The 15,445-nt window shown below is 35.8% G+C and overlaps 1 protein-coding gene across 7 annotated transcripts in view; it reads left to right on the top strand.

The window, feature by feature from the left end:
• The window catches only part of EXOC6 (exocyst complex component 6), a 198,179-nt gene extending 183,449 nt beyond the window's left edge, over positions 1–14,730 (top strand). For 4 of the 7 annotated variants that reach the window (XM_076009975.1, XM_012766004.2, XM_076009973.1 and 1 more), the window contains exons 21-22: positions 12,216–12,328; positions 13,436–14,729. In XM_076009975.1, the coding sequence (XP_075866090.1) occupies positions 12,216–12,328; positions 13,436–13,568 (246 nt within the window). In that variant the 3' untranslated portion in view covers positions 13,569–14,729. Of the gene's footprint in view, positions 1–12,215; positions 12,329–13,435 lie in introns of all 7 variants that reach the window. The other 3 variants (XM_012766013.2, XM_076009976.1, XM_076009977.1) reach the window with 1 other exon arrangement.
• Positions 14,731–15,445: the final 715 nt, after the last annotated feature.

Here is a 15,445-nt window from a genome sequence, read left to right as displayed (position 1 = left end):
CTTTGTGGCCAAAGCTGTCACACTTCATCTTCCCTCACAAATCACATATTTTCGTGTTCTCTGTTTTGATTGATAAAACCACTCTGCCATGTCCTACATCCAATCACCATGTCTTAGGGATTTTTATTCTCCTATTCATCCTCTGCTATTTGCCTGTCTTTCCCAGTGTATTCTAAGCTTGTCACAGCAGTCTCCTAATTGTTTTTCCTGCCCTAACTTTTTTCTCCTCAAATTCATTGATTACAGAACTGTTGGATTTACCTAAGTGGTGAATCTGACTTTGTCAGCTCCCTTGTTTAGAACCTTTCGATGGCTACTTAGAGTTTCTAAACAAGGCATACATATCCTTTTATGACTCAGTCCACGATCCCTTCTCCAGCCTGTATTGTACAACTCCCCTATGTTTTAGTTTAGCAGCACTAAAGCACATAGTATTTCCCCATAAGTACAACTGTTTCTCGTCCTTGTGCCTTTCCTCATGTTGTCCCTTCTTGTTGAAATACTATTACTACCCTTCCCTTGATTAATTCCTTCATAAGACTCAGTTTGAGTACCACCCAAGACAGCTTCTCAGGTCTACTTCCCACCCAATGCTCTAACAATAATAACCTCTACATTGCTCTGTCAGTACTTTTAGCGTGTTAGTTTATGATTATGTTTGTATGAATATCTTTGCCATTGTACCTGTGAACTCCTTGAATCCAAAGACTGGGTAATCAGCATCTTTTCATTGCTAGTGTCAAATATAGTGTTTGTCACATGGGAACACAATCCCTTCGTTTTACAGAAGAGCAAGTTAAAATGCAAGTAGCTTCATTTTTAAAAAACTGGGTTGGGAGGGAATTTACTAGGACATAGACATAAGCACACTACTGGTGTCTACTATGATATGCCTCCTGATGTGTGAGAAATAAATTTCTGTTGTTTCTAAACCAGGCGGACTAAGATAGTGTCATAAGAAACATTAGCTCTTAAGTGTTTTCTGATTCCAGTGAAATATAATCAGATAAACCAGCAATACCCAGAGAGTATTGATTAGGTGAGACAGTGGTAGAGCTTGATTTTTCCCAACCAAATGGTGCAGATTTCTAACATTCTGAAACACCATATAATCAAATATCAGAAATTTAAAAATTATTCTTTAAAAAATGCTTGACTCATTTTAAGTTGCAGTATTTAATTACCCCAACTTCTTAGTAAGAATTAAGTTCTATTTTTAATATTGTATGAGTTTATTTTCAGCCAATCTGTAAATACTTAAAGAGCACTTCCAACTTTCTTACCTGTTTGTTATCTCTTTTCCCTTCTTTGTTCTCTTTTTAATTATCATCAACAAACTTTACCTCCTCAATTGTGTTGAGGGCACTGGGCCAGGCACTGTTTTTATGTATTACATAGAAGAGATGCTGTGGCTTGAGTTTTTCCTGATGTCTTAGTGTAAGATGTTTATGCAGAGTGTCAATGGAAACAATTATCTTAACAGGATAACATAGCCTATTTTGCTTAGAAATGTCCTAATTTCCTGTTTAGGTTATCCAGAGGTCAGGTAGGGATTTCTTTTTGTACTCCCATAGTGCAGATTCACATCATGCAAGCATTGTAGGACTTAGATCACAATCCATTTAATTCCAGTGGCTGCATTTATCTTCCCAAGAAGGTAAGTCTTTCCCCTGCTGTTTTTATTTAGTTTCTCTTTTTATATTTTACTGTCGTAACGTGTAGTGAAGGTGTGATGCCAATAGCTGTTTACCAATATCTGCTTCTTAACTCAGCTGCATCTTAAAGTTCATCTCTTGCTTGTTTTGAAGTTCACATGGATACCTGTGTTAGTCAGAGTGTTGCAGTGTTGTCACTTGTTACCCTGCCTCAGAAATCTCTTACTAACTAAGCACTCAGGCAATCATCAAGCCCCAAAATAAGCCTTGACTACATGCTGTGAACTCCTGCCTTAGTGAATCAGCTTCACTGTAGTTTGAAACTGCCTTTTTTTTTTAAATGTTTAATTGTGCCTTGAGGCTATGGAAAGACTACATTTATCTGTTGAAACAGTCTAAGCAGCAAGTGTTCTGACATGTTTATCGTGCAATACCTGACAAAAGGTAATTACATATACAATCAGGTCTGGAAGTAAATGGATAATTAGGGGTTAATAAATTGTCTAGCATAAGAGAAGTGCCTTTTTAGGTTCAAGAAAAGTAAATACATATCTTTTTAATTGTTTTGAGTAAAGATTAAAAAAATCTATTATAAGATTTGAAAGAAATGAGTGATGATACAGGCCCCCTTAAATACAAATACTCACCAAAATATTATAATATTGTCTTTAACAGAGACCATAAAGATCCTTATTTTCATTATGCTAAGTATGTAGTCTAACTAACTTTGTATTCCTCAGGAAGCCAAGGCAAAATGGTAATGGGTCTGTATTTATACTCTGGGATACAGAACTGAGACCTTCTCTCTTAAAGCATAACAAATGAGATGCAAATCTGAAATTCAGTTGACCACTCCATCAAAGATTGATTTCTTGCAAGAGCTAGAATTGGACTTCACTTTTTCCACTCCCACTAACATATTGCCATAGAAATTATCCCCCTTTTCCTCCTGAGACAGTTGGGATTTAATGGTCTAGGTTTGTTTCAGTTATCCCAAATGGCTTGAGTTCCATTTTAAAGAACAGAAGGATAAGGTACTTCTAGGATCTGAAGCATTTAGTTTTAACTTTTATTCAACTTTGTCGGGTTTTTTTAAAGCCAGAATCAGTGTTTATAACTAATGGCAAATTATAAATATCTTTTGACTTACTAAAATTTCAGAGCAAAGCATATGTGACTACTTTTATTGAAGACTAAATTAATCCAGCTATTAGATTCTCCAAGTTTTTATTTTCCTTATTTTAAATCACAACCATTGGGGCAGGGGTGGGAGGGAAATTACCCACTTAGATTCTTTCATATTTGGAAAAAACTTTTTAACCTCTCCCTCTTGTTTTTCTTAACAATCACACTAAAAGGAGTACATAAAGAGATCCCAGCCCGATCTCTCTTCCTTCATTCAAACTGCCGTGTCCTGCAGTATAGACAGGTTAGCATACAATTTTTTTTCATTGGCTCATTCATATTGTCTTCCTTTGTTGCTTAAGTTCTTCCAAAGTCAATGCATACAAGCAGATCTTATTTCTTTATAGCTTCAGTGGAGCAAAATGACTCATTAGAGAGAATTGAAAGTCTAGTGAACACCTCTCATCATGACTTTCAAGGTTTGATTTCTTTAGTATTAGAAGTCTTTGAGCTTCATTGGTGAAATCATTACATAACTACCTGTTATGCAAGTGTAGCAGATGATGTAATGAATCTGTACAGAAAATTAAATATATGACCCAGGAATGTTTATTTAATGTGTTTGATGGAGGCATTACTGGTTTACAAAAGATAATCTCAGGAGCAGAACTTTGGTTGTGAAATATTTTAGTACATTCGATAGCACAAATTAAATCAATCAATAAATAGTCTGGCTTTCAGAATAATTATAAAACATTACTAAAAATTCAAAGATGTCCTAATTATTAATATTTCACATGTAAGATAAATGATAGCATAGCCATATTGTTAGTATATAAGATATAGGTTCAGTGTAAACTTATAAAATTGAGTGTCAAAGGCAACATAGGGGCCGGGCATGGTGGCTCACCCCTGTAATCCTAGCACTTTGGAAGTCTAAGGCAGTAGGACTGCTTAAGCCTAGGAGTTCTGAGACCAGCCTAAGCAAGAATGAGACCCCGTCTCTACAAAAAAATAGAAAAGTTAGCCGGGTGTGGTAGTGTGAGCCTGTAGTCCAGCTGGAGGCTGAGACAGGAGGATGGAAGTTGCATTGAGCTATGATGATACCACTTTAGTCCAGAGCAAGACCCTGTCTCCAAAAAAAAAAAAAGTAACACAGGTAGTCCATCTGAACAATACATAGTTGGCACCTACTACATACCAGGTACTGAGCCAAATGTGAAGACACAGAGATATTAAGCAAAACAAGTCACCACCCTTGAGGTACTTACAAAGTATATTTTTAGGAGGAAAAGAGCAATTCACCTGTTGGGATATTAGAAAGAGACAAGAGCTGGGATAGCCATAAATCATAAACTAAAATAGAAGGTTTTTGGGGTATTTTGTTTTTTGTTTGTTTGTTTATTTGTTTGAGATGGAGTCTCCCTACATTGCCCTACCTTGTCTCAAACTCCTGGGCTCAAGGAATCCCAGCTTCCCAGGTAGCTGGGATTACAGGTGGAAACCACCATACCTGGAAAAAAAATTAATGATATTTGATTCTTTAGTGGGTAAACAAATTAACCCATGCTATGAAAGTACTGTGATAGAGATATATGGAAAGTACTATGAGGATACAAAAAGCAATAGCTAACCCAACCAAGGTGGTCTAGGGAGACTTCCTGGGAGAGATAATTCCAGACTTAAGTTTTATAGAATAACTAAAGAACTACCTGGGTGAAGAAGGAGAAAGGGACTCCACACAGAAGAGAAGAGAATGAGCAATGTCCTTGCGGTAACCATGATGTGTAAGAGAACTAAGAGTAGTTCTTTGTTTAACAGCTTGAATTACAAGGAAGCTAAAAAGTTGACCTGGATAAGGTGCAAGATAGCTTTGCATGTCATGTTAAGGAACTTGAACTTTATCTTGTAGGAATTGGGAAGCTATCAAAGGTTTTAAGCCAGTGAATGGTATGCTCAAATTTGTGTTTTATCTGAATCTCTCCAGCAGCAGCATGGAGGTTGGTGAATTGGGTATTGGAAGAGAGGAGAGAGGATGAGCAACACCAAAGTACCCAGGGAAGAGATTGTGATGTCTGACTAGGACAGTGGTAGTAGTAGGGCTGGAAAGTAGGAATAAAGTGAATACAAGAAATATTTAGGAGGTTAAATTGGTACAATTTGGCAATAAGTTAGTGGCAGGAATTGTGAGAGAGAGGAGTCAAAGCAGACTGACTCTAGATTTTGGTTTCAGTAATTAGGTAAGTGCTACAACTTCATGTGTGACATACCTTATAGTATCAGGAAGCTAAACTTATGACTGAAGAAAAGCCGTGTGTGTGTGTGTGTGTGTGTGTGTGTGTGTGTGTGTGTGTGTGTAGTAAAATCCTCATGTTCAACTATTTGAAGCAAATTTACTCGAGGAAACTATATGAAATGTTCTTTCTTGTATTGGATAATTGTTTTTTTATTTTTCAAAAATAGGAAATAAAATTCTTGATAAGAACAGCTTTTGGCATAGAACTTTCAGGAAGCCTTAGTCAAATATCTATTGTTCTTTGGACTTAAATACATAATTTAAATGTTTTAAACTTTGATTGCCAAAAGAATTACTTTAAAGGTCAACTACATAATGTGCTAATATTCTTATATTAACTAAATATATTCTTATATTTAAATATATTCTTATATTTATATTCTAATATTCTTATATTAACTAAATAGAGAGTCAGAAGATCCTATTAAAAGTTTACATAACAAATTCTACTACTCCTAGGTATATACCCAAGAGAAGTGAAAACATTTGTTCCCAGAGACTTGTGTAATACATAAACATTCATAGCAGTATTATTCATAATATCCAAAAAGTAAAAAAACCCAAATGTGCATCAACTGATGTTTGAATCAGACAAAGTGTGGTATATCCATACAATGGAATATTATTTGGCAATAAGAATGAATGAAATACTTATGCATGCTACAACATGATGAATTTTGAAAACATCATGCTAAGTGAAAGAAGCTTGTTACAAAAGATCACATTACATAACTCCCATTTAGAGAGTCACTCCTCATGGGTGTGGGGATTCTTTAGGGGGATCTAAAATTAATGGTTGCACAATTCTGTGAATACAGTTGAAACCATTGATTTGCACCCCCTTTTTTGTAGCAATGGGGCCTTGCTATGTTCCCCGGGCTGGTCTTGAACTCCTGACCTCAAGCAATCCTTCCTCTTCTCAAAGTGCTGGGATTATAGGTGCAAGCCACCATTCCTGGCTAATTTGTACCCTTTAAATGGGTGAATTATGTAGTGTATCTCAAAGCTGTTTAAAAAAAAAAGCTTAAAAAAGTGTGATATAGCCAGGCGTGGTGGCTGGTGAGGTAGCTACCATAAAAGAAGGGTCGTATAAGTAAGGTAAATTGTCATATGTGATAGCTGTAAGACAGTAAATCTAAAATTAGAAAAATAAGCCTGTTAGAGATATTGAGATAATTACCAGAACTAAAAAAAAGTTAAACATGATTATTTCTAAGAATGGAAAAAGTAAGGCAGTGAACTGTTGATTTCATGGTATGTTCCATTTGATTGTTAACTATGTATTACTATGATAAAATTAATTTTAGTAAAAGAAATAACCACATAAATTCATACATATGTATCTATATGCCATTTTAGCCATGGTAGTGACCAAAAATATTCAAAATAAAGCAAATATAGATGTGTATACATTGATTATGTAAATTTCACTATTTGCTTCTTTTTTCCAAATTCCAAACCCACCTATTGGTTATCTAGTACTACTACATTAGCTTAGCATCAAAAATACTTAAAGAACATTCTACCTTTGCTGTATATAGGTCCCTTGAGTGAAGTGACTTAAAGAGACTGATACCTTTAAGCAGCCTCTAGGGCACAAAGTGCTCAGGGTTCACTCCTAGTCCTCACAGGGTGGGAGTGGAAAGATGAGTGGGAGCAGGTTTGGCAAATGGGACATTTGAAGATGGTAGGCTTGGGTGGCAGTATATCAAGGAGCCAAAAGGCAGCATCAGGGCAAGTCACACTTGAAGGAAAAAAGTGACGTGGCTAAAGGTACAATATGGTTTTGCTGCTTTCTTGTTTTTGCCCAAGCTCCTCCTGGCTGCTGTTTAAACTTCTCTTCTGTGCTGCACGTGCAAATGTGGTGTTTTCAGATAGCAGAAAAGCCAAATGCTTTAAAAATCATATGGAGCTCATCATTTGATCTCACCATATATTTAGAAAAAGGATTTGTATTTTTCTTGAATGTGGCTAACTTAGTAAGACCCATTTTTGTTGAATTCCCAGTGACTAATTAATTGCTCAGGATTTGTTTGAAGGACAAGTATTTCTTCCTTAAAGCTGTCTTAGCGTTTAGGATTTTTGTTGTTGTTTAAACCACTGAAATTCTGTAGGAACTCTTGCCTCAGCTTTGTTTTTTGGAGGCAAAGGAAAAATGATCTCCTGGTTTACTTCTGGAGTCTGCAAAGCAACTCTGATGTCCCAGGTGGATTTAGTGTTTGGAAAAGGGAATTTGGGGGACTGAGGTTGACCCTGAGCCCCCAGGTCACTGTTCACGTTTACAAAAGCAAACCTGGTATCCCCAGTTGCTTTTCTCTTGAGGTTGGCTTAACTTTATTTATCTTCTGTCCTGGGTCACTGCCCCTGAGGTGCTTCAAAAGCAAAACCCAAAAGACCCAAAACAAAGAAAGCTAAACCAGATTCAAGGAAAAAATGACCTGACACTGTGGGTTCACTTTTACAAAGGCAAAAAGTCACTTCAAGAGTTTCATAGAATGGTTTTAAGTCTGCCTAGATTCATTGTGTCATTTGCACAAAGTGATCTCAACAGGTCTGAGACCCCAAGTTTCTTGGGTGTAGATCCAGAGTGACTCTGTAGGATGGGAAACTGTCAGCAAGCTAAATAGGTTGACACAAATGAATTCCTCAGTGATTCTGAAGTGATTCAACTATTTTGAGCATATAAATGGGACCACCCATGCAACCATTTCTTTCCTTAAGCTGATCTTTTTGTTTTCTGGACACACACACAGAGAACTCTGAGGAAGTGAAACTTACAACTCACTTACAAATATTGGCGTACATCCACTTTATGTTTTCAGATTAGTTATGAGGGGTATTTTTGAATCCTTGATGAATAAAAAAAGTTAGGATACTAATTTCAGATAATCTTATAAATCATCATGAGATAGAACTGAGGCACATTATTTTGCTATTCATTTTTATATGATCCATACTTTGCTTACTTCCCAAAAGGATTTAAGGTTGAATTGTTTTACTTGACTATTGGAACAAACCCATTTATAGAACTTAATGCCAATTTTCATTATCATGTGCCTGACTATCCTTTAATAAGTAATTGTAAAATTGCTTTTGGGTAATCTGGGGAGATTTTTGTTTTTATTCATGTTTGATCTACATCTTTGAACTTCAGGTATATGTGTTAACTAATAAATTCACCTGTTGAGACCGTGTCTTACTGTTTATTTACTAGACTGAAAGATTTTGTGTGATTAATAACAAATGTATTATTTGTGCACTGCCTCTGAAGGAAGCAAAACTTGAAATAGAGAAGTGAGGTTTTTCCATAATTTGGGTTTTAGTATGAAGAAATAGTACATCCTATGAAACCTGACCGATGGTGAGAGGCACAAGGCAATGACTGTTGGTGTGCAGGGGAGGTGTCAGTGTTTGTACCTGGCAACACCCCAGTTTCCTCTTCCTTTCCTGTCACTCTCTGACTCCAAAGCAATCACATTCTTTTTAGGTCACCCCAATCAAAGACCAGGGATCATGCTTCTTGGTCAGAACAGGCCTGGATAGCAGCCTGTGGAGATGGGCTCAGTCCATAAAATCTGGCCTGACATAGTGTTAGGTGGAACCCCACAATAAAGTTCTAACTTTATGTTACATCCTTCACTTTAATAAACTGTATTTTAAAAAGCAAAAAAGGGCCTTATAATTGTTATGGATGGGAGACATTGGTGGACCATTCAGAAATATTAGTACTGCTTTTTCTGGGAAGATCATTTAACCCAGTGCTATATCATTAAGGGAATCTGTCCTCCTTATCAATACCCCAGTGAAAACTTGGGAGAGGTGGAGGGAAGTCAGTTGACTGTATTCAGTTGTCATAGTTTGCCTGCAGAGCAACATTGGCTTTTTCAGAGAGCTGTCAGCGTAAGCTAAAGTGGTCTGTAGGGTGCTCAGTTTTTTGTACTCATGAAGCCTAACAGAAAAGCTCTGAGTAAACTTGGCACAGTGGTCTGGCATCATCAATCAATCAGTTAGTTATTTCTTGAATATCTACTGAGTGATCACACTGTGCTGGACACTCTTCATGAGTTTGCCTGCCTAGCTTTGTGAAGTTTGTTTCTATTTACTTATTCCAGCATATTACACATTTGAAAAATCCTCACACACATGGATAAGTTAGTGATTTCTATGTTACTCTATATTGAATTGATAGCAGCTTCCTCATGTGTTACTGTAGTTTACTAGAATTTTATGTGAATGGGGTTTTTCTTTGTAATTTCTTCATGTTAATGTCAAAATATTTCTTCTTTGTTAACTGCTTCCCCACTTATAATGTAAGCTCCTGGGGAAAGGGATTTTGCCTAGTTTCAGTACTGTATTTCTGGTGTCTAGCACAGCATCTAGCACATCATAGGTGGGCAATCAATATTTGTTGAGTGGATCTTATCTAGGTCCTTGGCTCTTTTATCCACATTGGCAAAGCATTCAACCATTTATGTGCAAATTTATGCAAATTCCCACAGATATCTATAAATTAAGTATACACAATATATATTTCTGTAAAGTATTAATGTAAATATGGAAGCATATGGATTAGATTTGTGTACATGTGGGCAGGTAGGTTTAATTTTGTGGTTTCTGTAATTTCTAGTAATTTGCACATGAGTATCTGCATATGAGAGATTTGCATATGGGTGTCTGACCATATGAAAACATTGTGTTTATCTAGGAAAGTCTGTTTTTGTGCTATAGCAGAATCAATTTTGTATTCACAGTTGGAGTTGGTGTGGGTTTTTAATTCATTGAGTAGGCTTCTCCTTTCTCACCTGGGGGTAGATCAGCCTAAGAGAAAAAAAGCCTTGTTTTAAGACTCTTCCTCCTCTATATCCCAAAGGTCACATTGCTAATGCGTTTTGGAAAGAAAGGAAGATTATAGTCAGTATATTAAGTGGTTACATTCTGCTGACTTTGTGCATGTGCACTCACATTAAACACATACATACAACTGAAAAAGGAATCTTCTAAAATGAGGCTTTTGCTGATAGCTGTGGGGAGGGGTATTCATTACTGAAATTCATCTTAATACATAAATATATAAACCTTCTAACTGTAGCATTAATATATGTCCACTGTAGAGTATTATAAAAATAAAATAACAGTTACTCTTAATCCTGTCATACAAATAACAGCCATTCTTCTTCTTCCATCTTCTTTCTGCTTTTTTTTTTTTTTTAAGTTATTATATTTAGAGATGGGGGGTCTCACTATGTTGCCCAGGCTGGACTCGAACTCCTGGGATCAAGGGATCTTCCTACCTCAGCCTCCAAAGTAGCTAGGACTACAGGTGCATGCCTCAGTGCCTGGCCTATAACAACCATTCTTAACATTTTTCTCAAATTTTCTTCCAGTCTTTTTTGATGGGTTTTTATGTAACTTAAGTAGCAACATTTATCATAAAAATTTTCCCAAGTTATTTAAAATTCTCTGTAAACATTGATTTTAGTGACCACATGATATGCATTGTACAGATATAACTCACTACCCAACCATTCTCTTAATGTTGAGAATTAAGCTGTTTTCATGTTTTTGATAACACAACATTTTTAATAATACCTTTACACAGGTAATAATACCTGTGTAAAGTTTTGTTTCCTGAAGTTACATTCCTAGAAGTAGGATTACTGAGTCAAAGGGAATGTCCATTTTTATAGGGTTCTTAAACACATTGCAGAATCACGGTCCAGAGAAGTTACATCAGTTTACATTCTTACCATTTGAGTGTATGAAAGTAACTTTTCCTCCCTGTGAAAGGAGGGGGAAAAATCTACTTGTTGCCAAACAATAGTTAAAAATTATACAGAACTTTAGGTAAGCTCCCTTTTGTTTTTCAGGCACTATATTCTTTAACATTGTCTCAGTGTAGTTTCTTTACTAGTGTTTCAACTTTGGTATGACCTAGAATGTTATCTTGTCTGAAAGAAAATAGAGGGGGTTTTTGTAGTTAACATTTTCGTGATAGAATTTTCTCCCTTTTGTCAGAAAGTTTCTGTTAATAGCTGTAAATTGGATGGGAAAAGAGTCAGACAAGTCCTTTACCTTCCTAAGGAAAAGCTGGTTTCTTGTAACCTTTCTTTAGGTGGTTTTAATCTCCCCAGAGTTTTATCCTCTCAGAGTCAGAGGGTTGGCTGCTGTATCCGATGAGTAAATGCAAACGTTTCCTCTATTTGAAGGCAAAACCAATAGACCCCTTACTTATAAAGTGAGTTAAAACAAAAAGAAAGAATAATATAAAAACTAAGGGAAGGTAGTAAGTAAAGCATTTAGCTTTCTGAAACAATTCAAATGGGGATAGGAAGTTGGTTTTAAATGGCTTAAAGGGGATTAGGGTTTTAAAGTTGGATAAAGAGTTTGGTGCTTTGGTTTAGGCATGGCATTGCTTTTAAAAGATTACTTCCATATTTGACAGTGATTCTAACTGGAGATTATAAAGTAAATAGTCAATTTTAAGACACCATGGAAAACAAGAGAGTTTCCTTTTTGTTGTTGTTTGTTTATACAAAATGATTGCCTAGAGTTAACAGGCTGAATCCTCAAGCCCTCATTTCATAATACTACTGAGGATCTATCACCAGGGAGAATCCAGCAGAGGTTGTTTAATGCACTTAATTGAGATTATCTGAGCTTTTGGTTTAAATTACTTTGGAAAAAGTCTAGGTGCAAACAGCTTCTTTGAAAGGTAAACATACTTAACTCTAAGAAAAAAGGTTCAATTTAAGTTCTTTAAAATTCTTTATACAGGTAGTAGCGCCAACCTTTATTAACTGAATTTGGGTACCAACTGAATAATGCGTAAAGATAAAATCTCTTATACATTGATACAATTGTTAATATAATTATATTAACAGTATTTTCATTATTTTACATTTATTTGAAAATACAATATTTTATTAGAATTGGCAATTTTAGTAATGTTAAGTGAAAAGATAGTATATACTATTTTGGTTATAAAGTACAGCTAATGAAGTTTTAAAAATGAATTTCCTTATTCTATTCCATTTAAGAAGCAAGTCATATTAAAGTGGCCCAAGAATAACATATACTTAATTTATGTATTAACTGTGGTAAATAATCAAAAGTTTTAACATTTCCCCCATCTTCCTCAGCTCCTTGACCTGTTTATGGTTTGGGATTGGTCTACTTATCTAGCCGATTATGGACAACCAGCTTCTAAGTACCTGCGGGTGAATCCGAACACAGCCCTTATTCTTTTGGAGAAGTGAGTACATTTTGAAAAGTTTTTTGTATAACATTTTAACATTATTTTATTCGGTGATAAAATGAAGAACTAGGGATTTGCATCAAAAGAGAAATGTCTAGATGGAGCTTAAAAGCTCAGTCCATTTTAATGACCAAGAGATAAGCCTTTCTTTCTTGCTCTTCAGAATTGGTGGAGTTTCATATGTAGTTGCTGTTCATAGTGATGTGGACAAAACATTTTTCTTTTGTGTCCTCAATTGCAGGCTTAATTGATCTTAGAAATATGTTTACTGGGAATATAAGAATTAGAGCTTTTTTTTTTTAATCTGTAACACAGGAAAGAAGGTATAAGGTATTTTGTAAAATGTGGCCAGGACTTGGAATGTTTGCCACCAGTGTCATCTAAATCTTACCATTATGGACTTGAATTCTTTGCAGGTAGAGAAATATGTAATTTGAAAAAATAATATAGTAAAAACTGAAGTGACAGGATTTACTGGTGGATCTTGTCCAACAAAATTTCTTTTCTCTATTATTTGGCAGACTTTTCTTTACTCGATCATATTTCATTTTAAGTGTCAGTATTGAAATTTTCTATTTTAAAATTAAAATTGTATATCATCTTCCTACTTTTCAAAATATCTGTGGTGTATTTGGTTTGAAAGGACAAAAGGAACTGTTTAAAATAAATGTATTAATAAATTTATTTTACGATGCCATGACACACCATTGAGGCAAAAATATTACTATTTTAAAGTTTCTAATGCTATTTTTCCTTTCACCTTGTCTTGCTATGAATGTGATTTGCAGAGTCCATAGAGGGTATGTATTTTAGCATATTTTATGGAATATTAGAAAATAGTGTGATAGTAGTAAACTTAGCATATTTTAGATTTACATAACTAATGCAAAAACACCACTTCACATAGAATATATAAAATAAAGCTTCTAATATTTTGTGTAGTAGCTATATCTGTAAGTTTATTAGTACCTACTTTCTTTGAAGTATATTTTTCAAACACAGGATTAGTGTGAGATAATTCAGAGCATGCCAAGATATTTTACTTGTGACAGCATAGCTTTTAATTTCCTTTTACTAAGCTTCTTCATTCACATATGTTTCTAGGATGAAGGATACTAGCAAAAAGAATAATATATTTGCTCAGTTCAGGAAGAATGATCGAGACAAGCAGAAGTTGATAGAGACAGTCGTGAAACAGCTGAGAAGTTTGGTGAATGGTATGTCGCAGCACACATAGACTTCACATCGCTTGCACTCAGTGACACCAAGTCTGTGACTCAACATTGATCTCCAACAAGCACTGGTCAGGATACAGCAATTTGTTTACAGAATTCAAAAATACAATAGAGAAAAGACATGAGGGCTTAAAGAAGAAATAGTAATAAATATCATTTGTATGGATTTTTAAATAATTAAATACTATTTTATATATGGAAAATGTGACATTAATCTTTTTCACTTTTGAGGAAAAAAGGCAAAAGTATAACATATAATCAAGTGAAAAACTGTATATGAATCTGATCACAAATACAGTAGAAAACTTATGCCTCTACTCATTAAGTACTTTTTTCTATTTCAACTTGAATGATTTTCTGTTTTTTCATGAGTATAAGGTTTTGGAATGCAATCATGTCTAATATGAGAGTATTTATTTCACTATCATTTTCTGACTTTTAGCTTTTATTTGCACCTCAGTGTGATTTAAGTAGACTCAAATTTCTAATTCTGCTGATTCAGAGGGGGAAATAGACAAATCTTTAAAGCTCCCTGAAATCAAACTTGATTTAAATCAGTAAGAAAGTGAATTATTTGTCCTCCTTGGGTGGTTTAATTTAATCTTTCTGAATATGAAGAAATGGTTTTGGATTTTCTAAAGATGCAGTGTTGTTTCTGTTCATCAGGGTTAATATTTCCAACTGTATCACTTGTAGCTGACCCCATGCTAGGATTTGTTTGGTTTGGTTTAGTTTGGTTCAAGTTAAAAGAGAGGACAGGAACTAAATTGGGCACTTCAGGTGCAGCTTGTGCTAGGGTAGATACATTCCTACAAACAGAAGTTACCACAGGGTCAGGTTACTTTCTTCAAATAGCAGATCTCAGTACTGCATCCTCTCTGTGGAAACAAGCCAAACCAAATGAATTCTGGAAAACCTAAAACAAATGTACATTTTCCTTTGTGTAAGTTACTGTGGTCCAAATGGCGATATAAATCTGATCTTTCTTTTCCTTCATTGTATTTATGCTGAATACTCCCTCTGCATTTTCAGGATTTATGCCTGTAAGAAACTATACCTGGCCTGTAAAATAAGTATAAAGAATTATATGTACATCTCTTGCTTTTGTGATGATATATTAAAAAGATTGAGCAAGTTGTTGAAAATGCATTGCTTATTTTGTCCATTCAGAGGTTCCTGATTTAAAACAACTGCTTCCTTCAGAAAAACATATTATATCCCTAGTTATTGGAATGAGAGTGGCACCAACACAACAACAACAAAACACATTTGTTCTCTTGATCATCTATTATCTTAAAAGTATTTCACATTTTAAAAAGATATTACGTGGAAAACATGGTAATGCTTCGGGCACAATAAAATCTGGAAGTTAAGGGAGGAGCGGTGAACAGCTAGCTCTCTTTGAAGACTCTGGAATGCGGCTGTCCCTGGCGTGCCTTACCAGCCCTCCAGGGTGCTTGGGATGCCTCCTCGACTTTGGCAGACACGTCCCTGGGTCCCGGGATTCGGAGAGACGTCGCTATTGCTGCACTGCCTGAAGCAGACCACTGTGGGTCCTCTGTACTCTTCCCAATAATCCAAGCGCCGGGCAATCTACCGTCCCCCGCCCCTTAAGCCACGCACTACTTGCCCTTGAGCTGTGACGGCATTTAGAACCCCTGGGTGGGACACACAAAGCCCAAAACGCATCCGGGTAAACTGATGCAGGATCCTCAGCAGACTCGGGAGGGGCAGATATTGGCTCCCTCCCTACGCACTGATCTGGGCTCCCACACCGCGATGTGCCTATGCATATTTAAAGCGCTCCTAGCAGAGTAACAATTGGGGGCAGGAGGGAGGAAATGAATTCGGTCCCTGAGACGGGAAAGGGGCTCGGGAT

This window comes from Microcebus murinus, chromosome 14, assembly GCF_040939455.1.
Source record: "Microcebus murinus isolate Inina chromosome 14, M.murinus_Inina_mat1.0, whole genome shotgun sequence".
Classification (NCBI taxonomy): domain Eukaryota; kingdom Metazoa; phylum Chordata; class Mammalia; order Primates; family Cheirogaleidae; genus Microcebus; species Microcebus murinus.
Note: the sequence above shows the minus strand (reverse complement) of the source record. Positions and strands in the feature narration are given on the sequence as shown.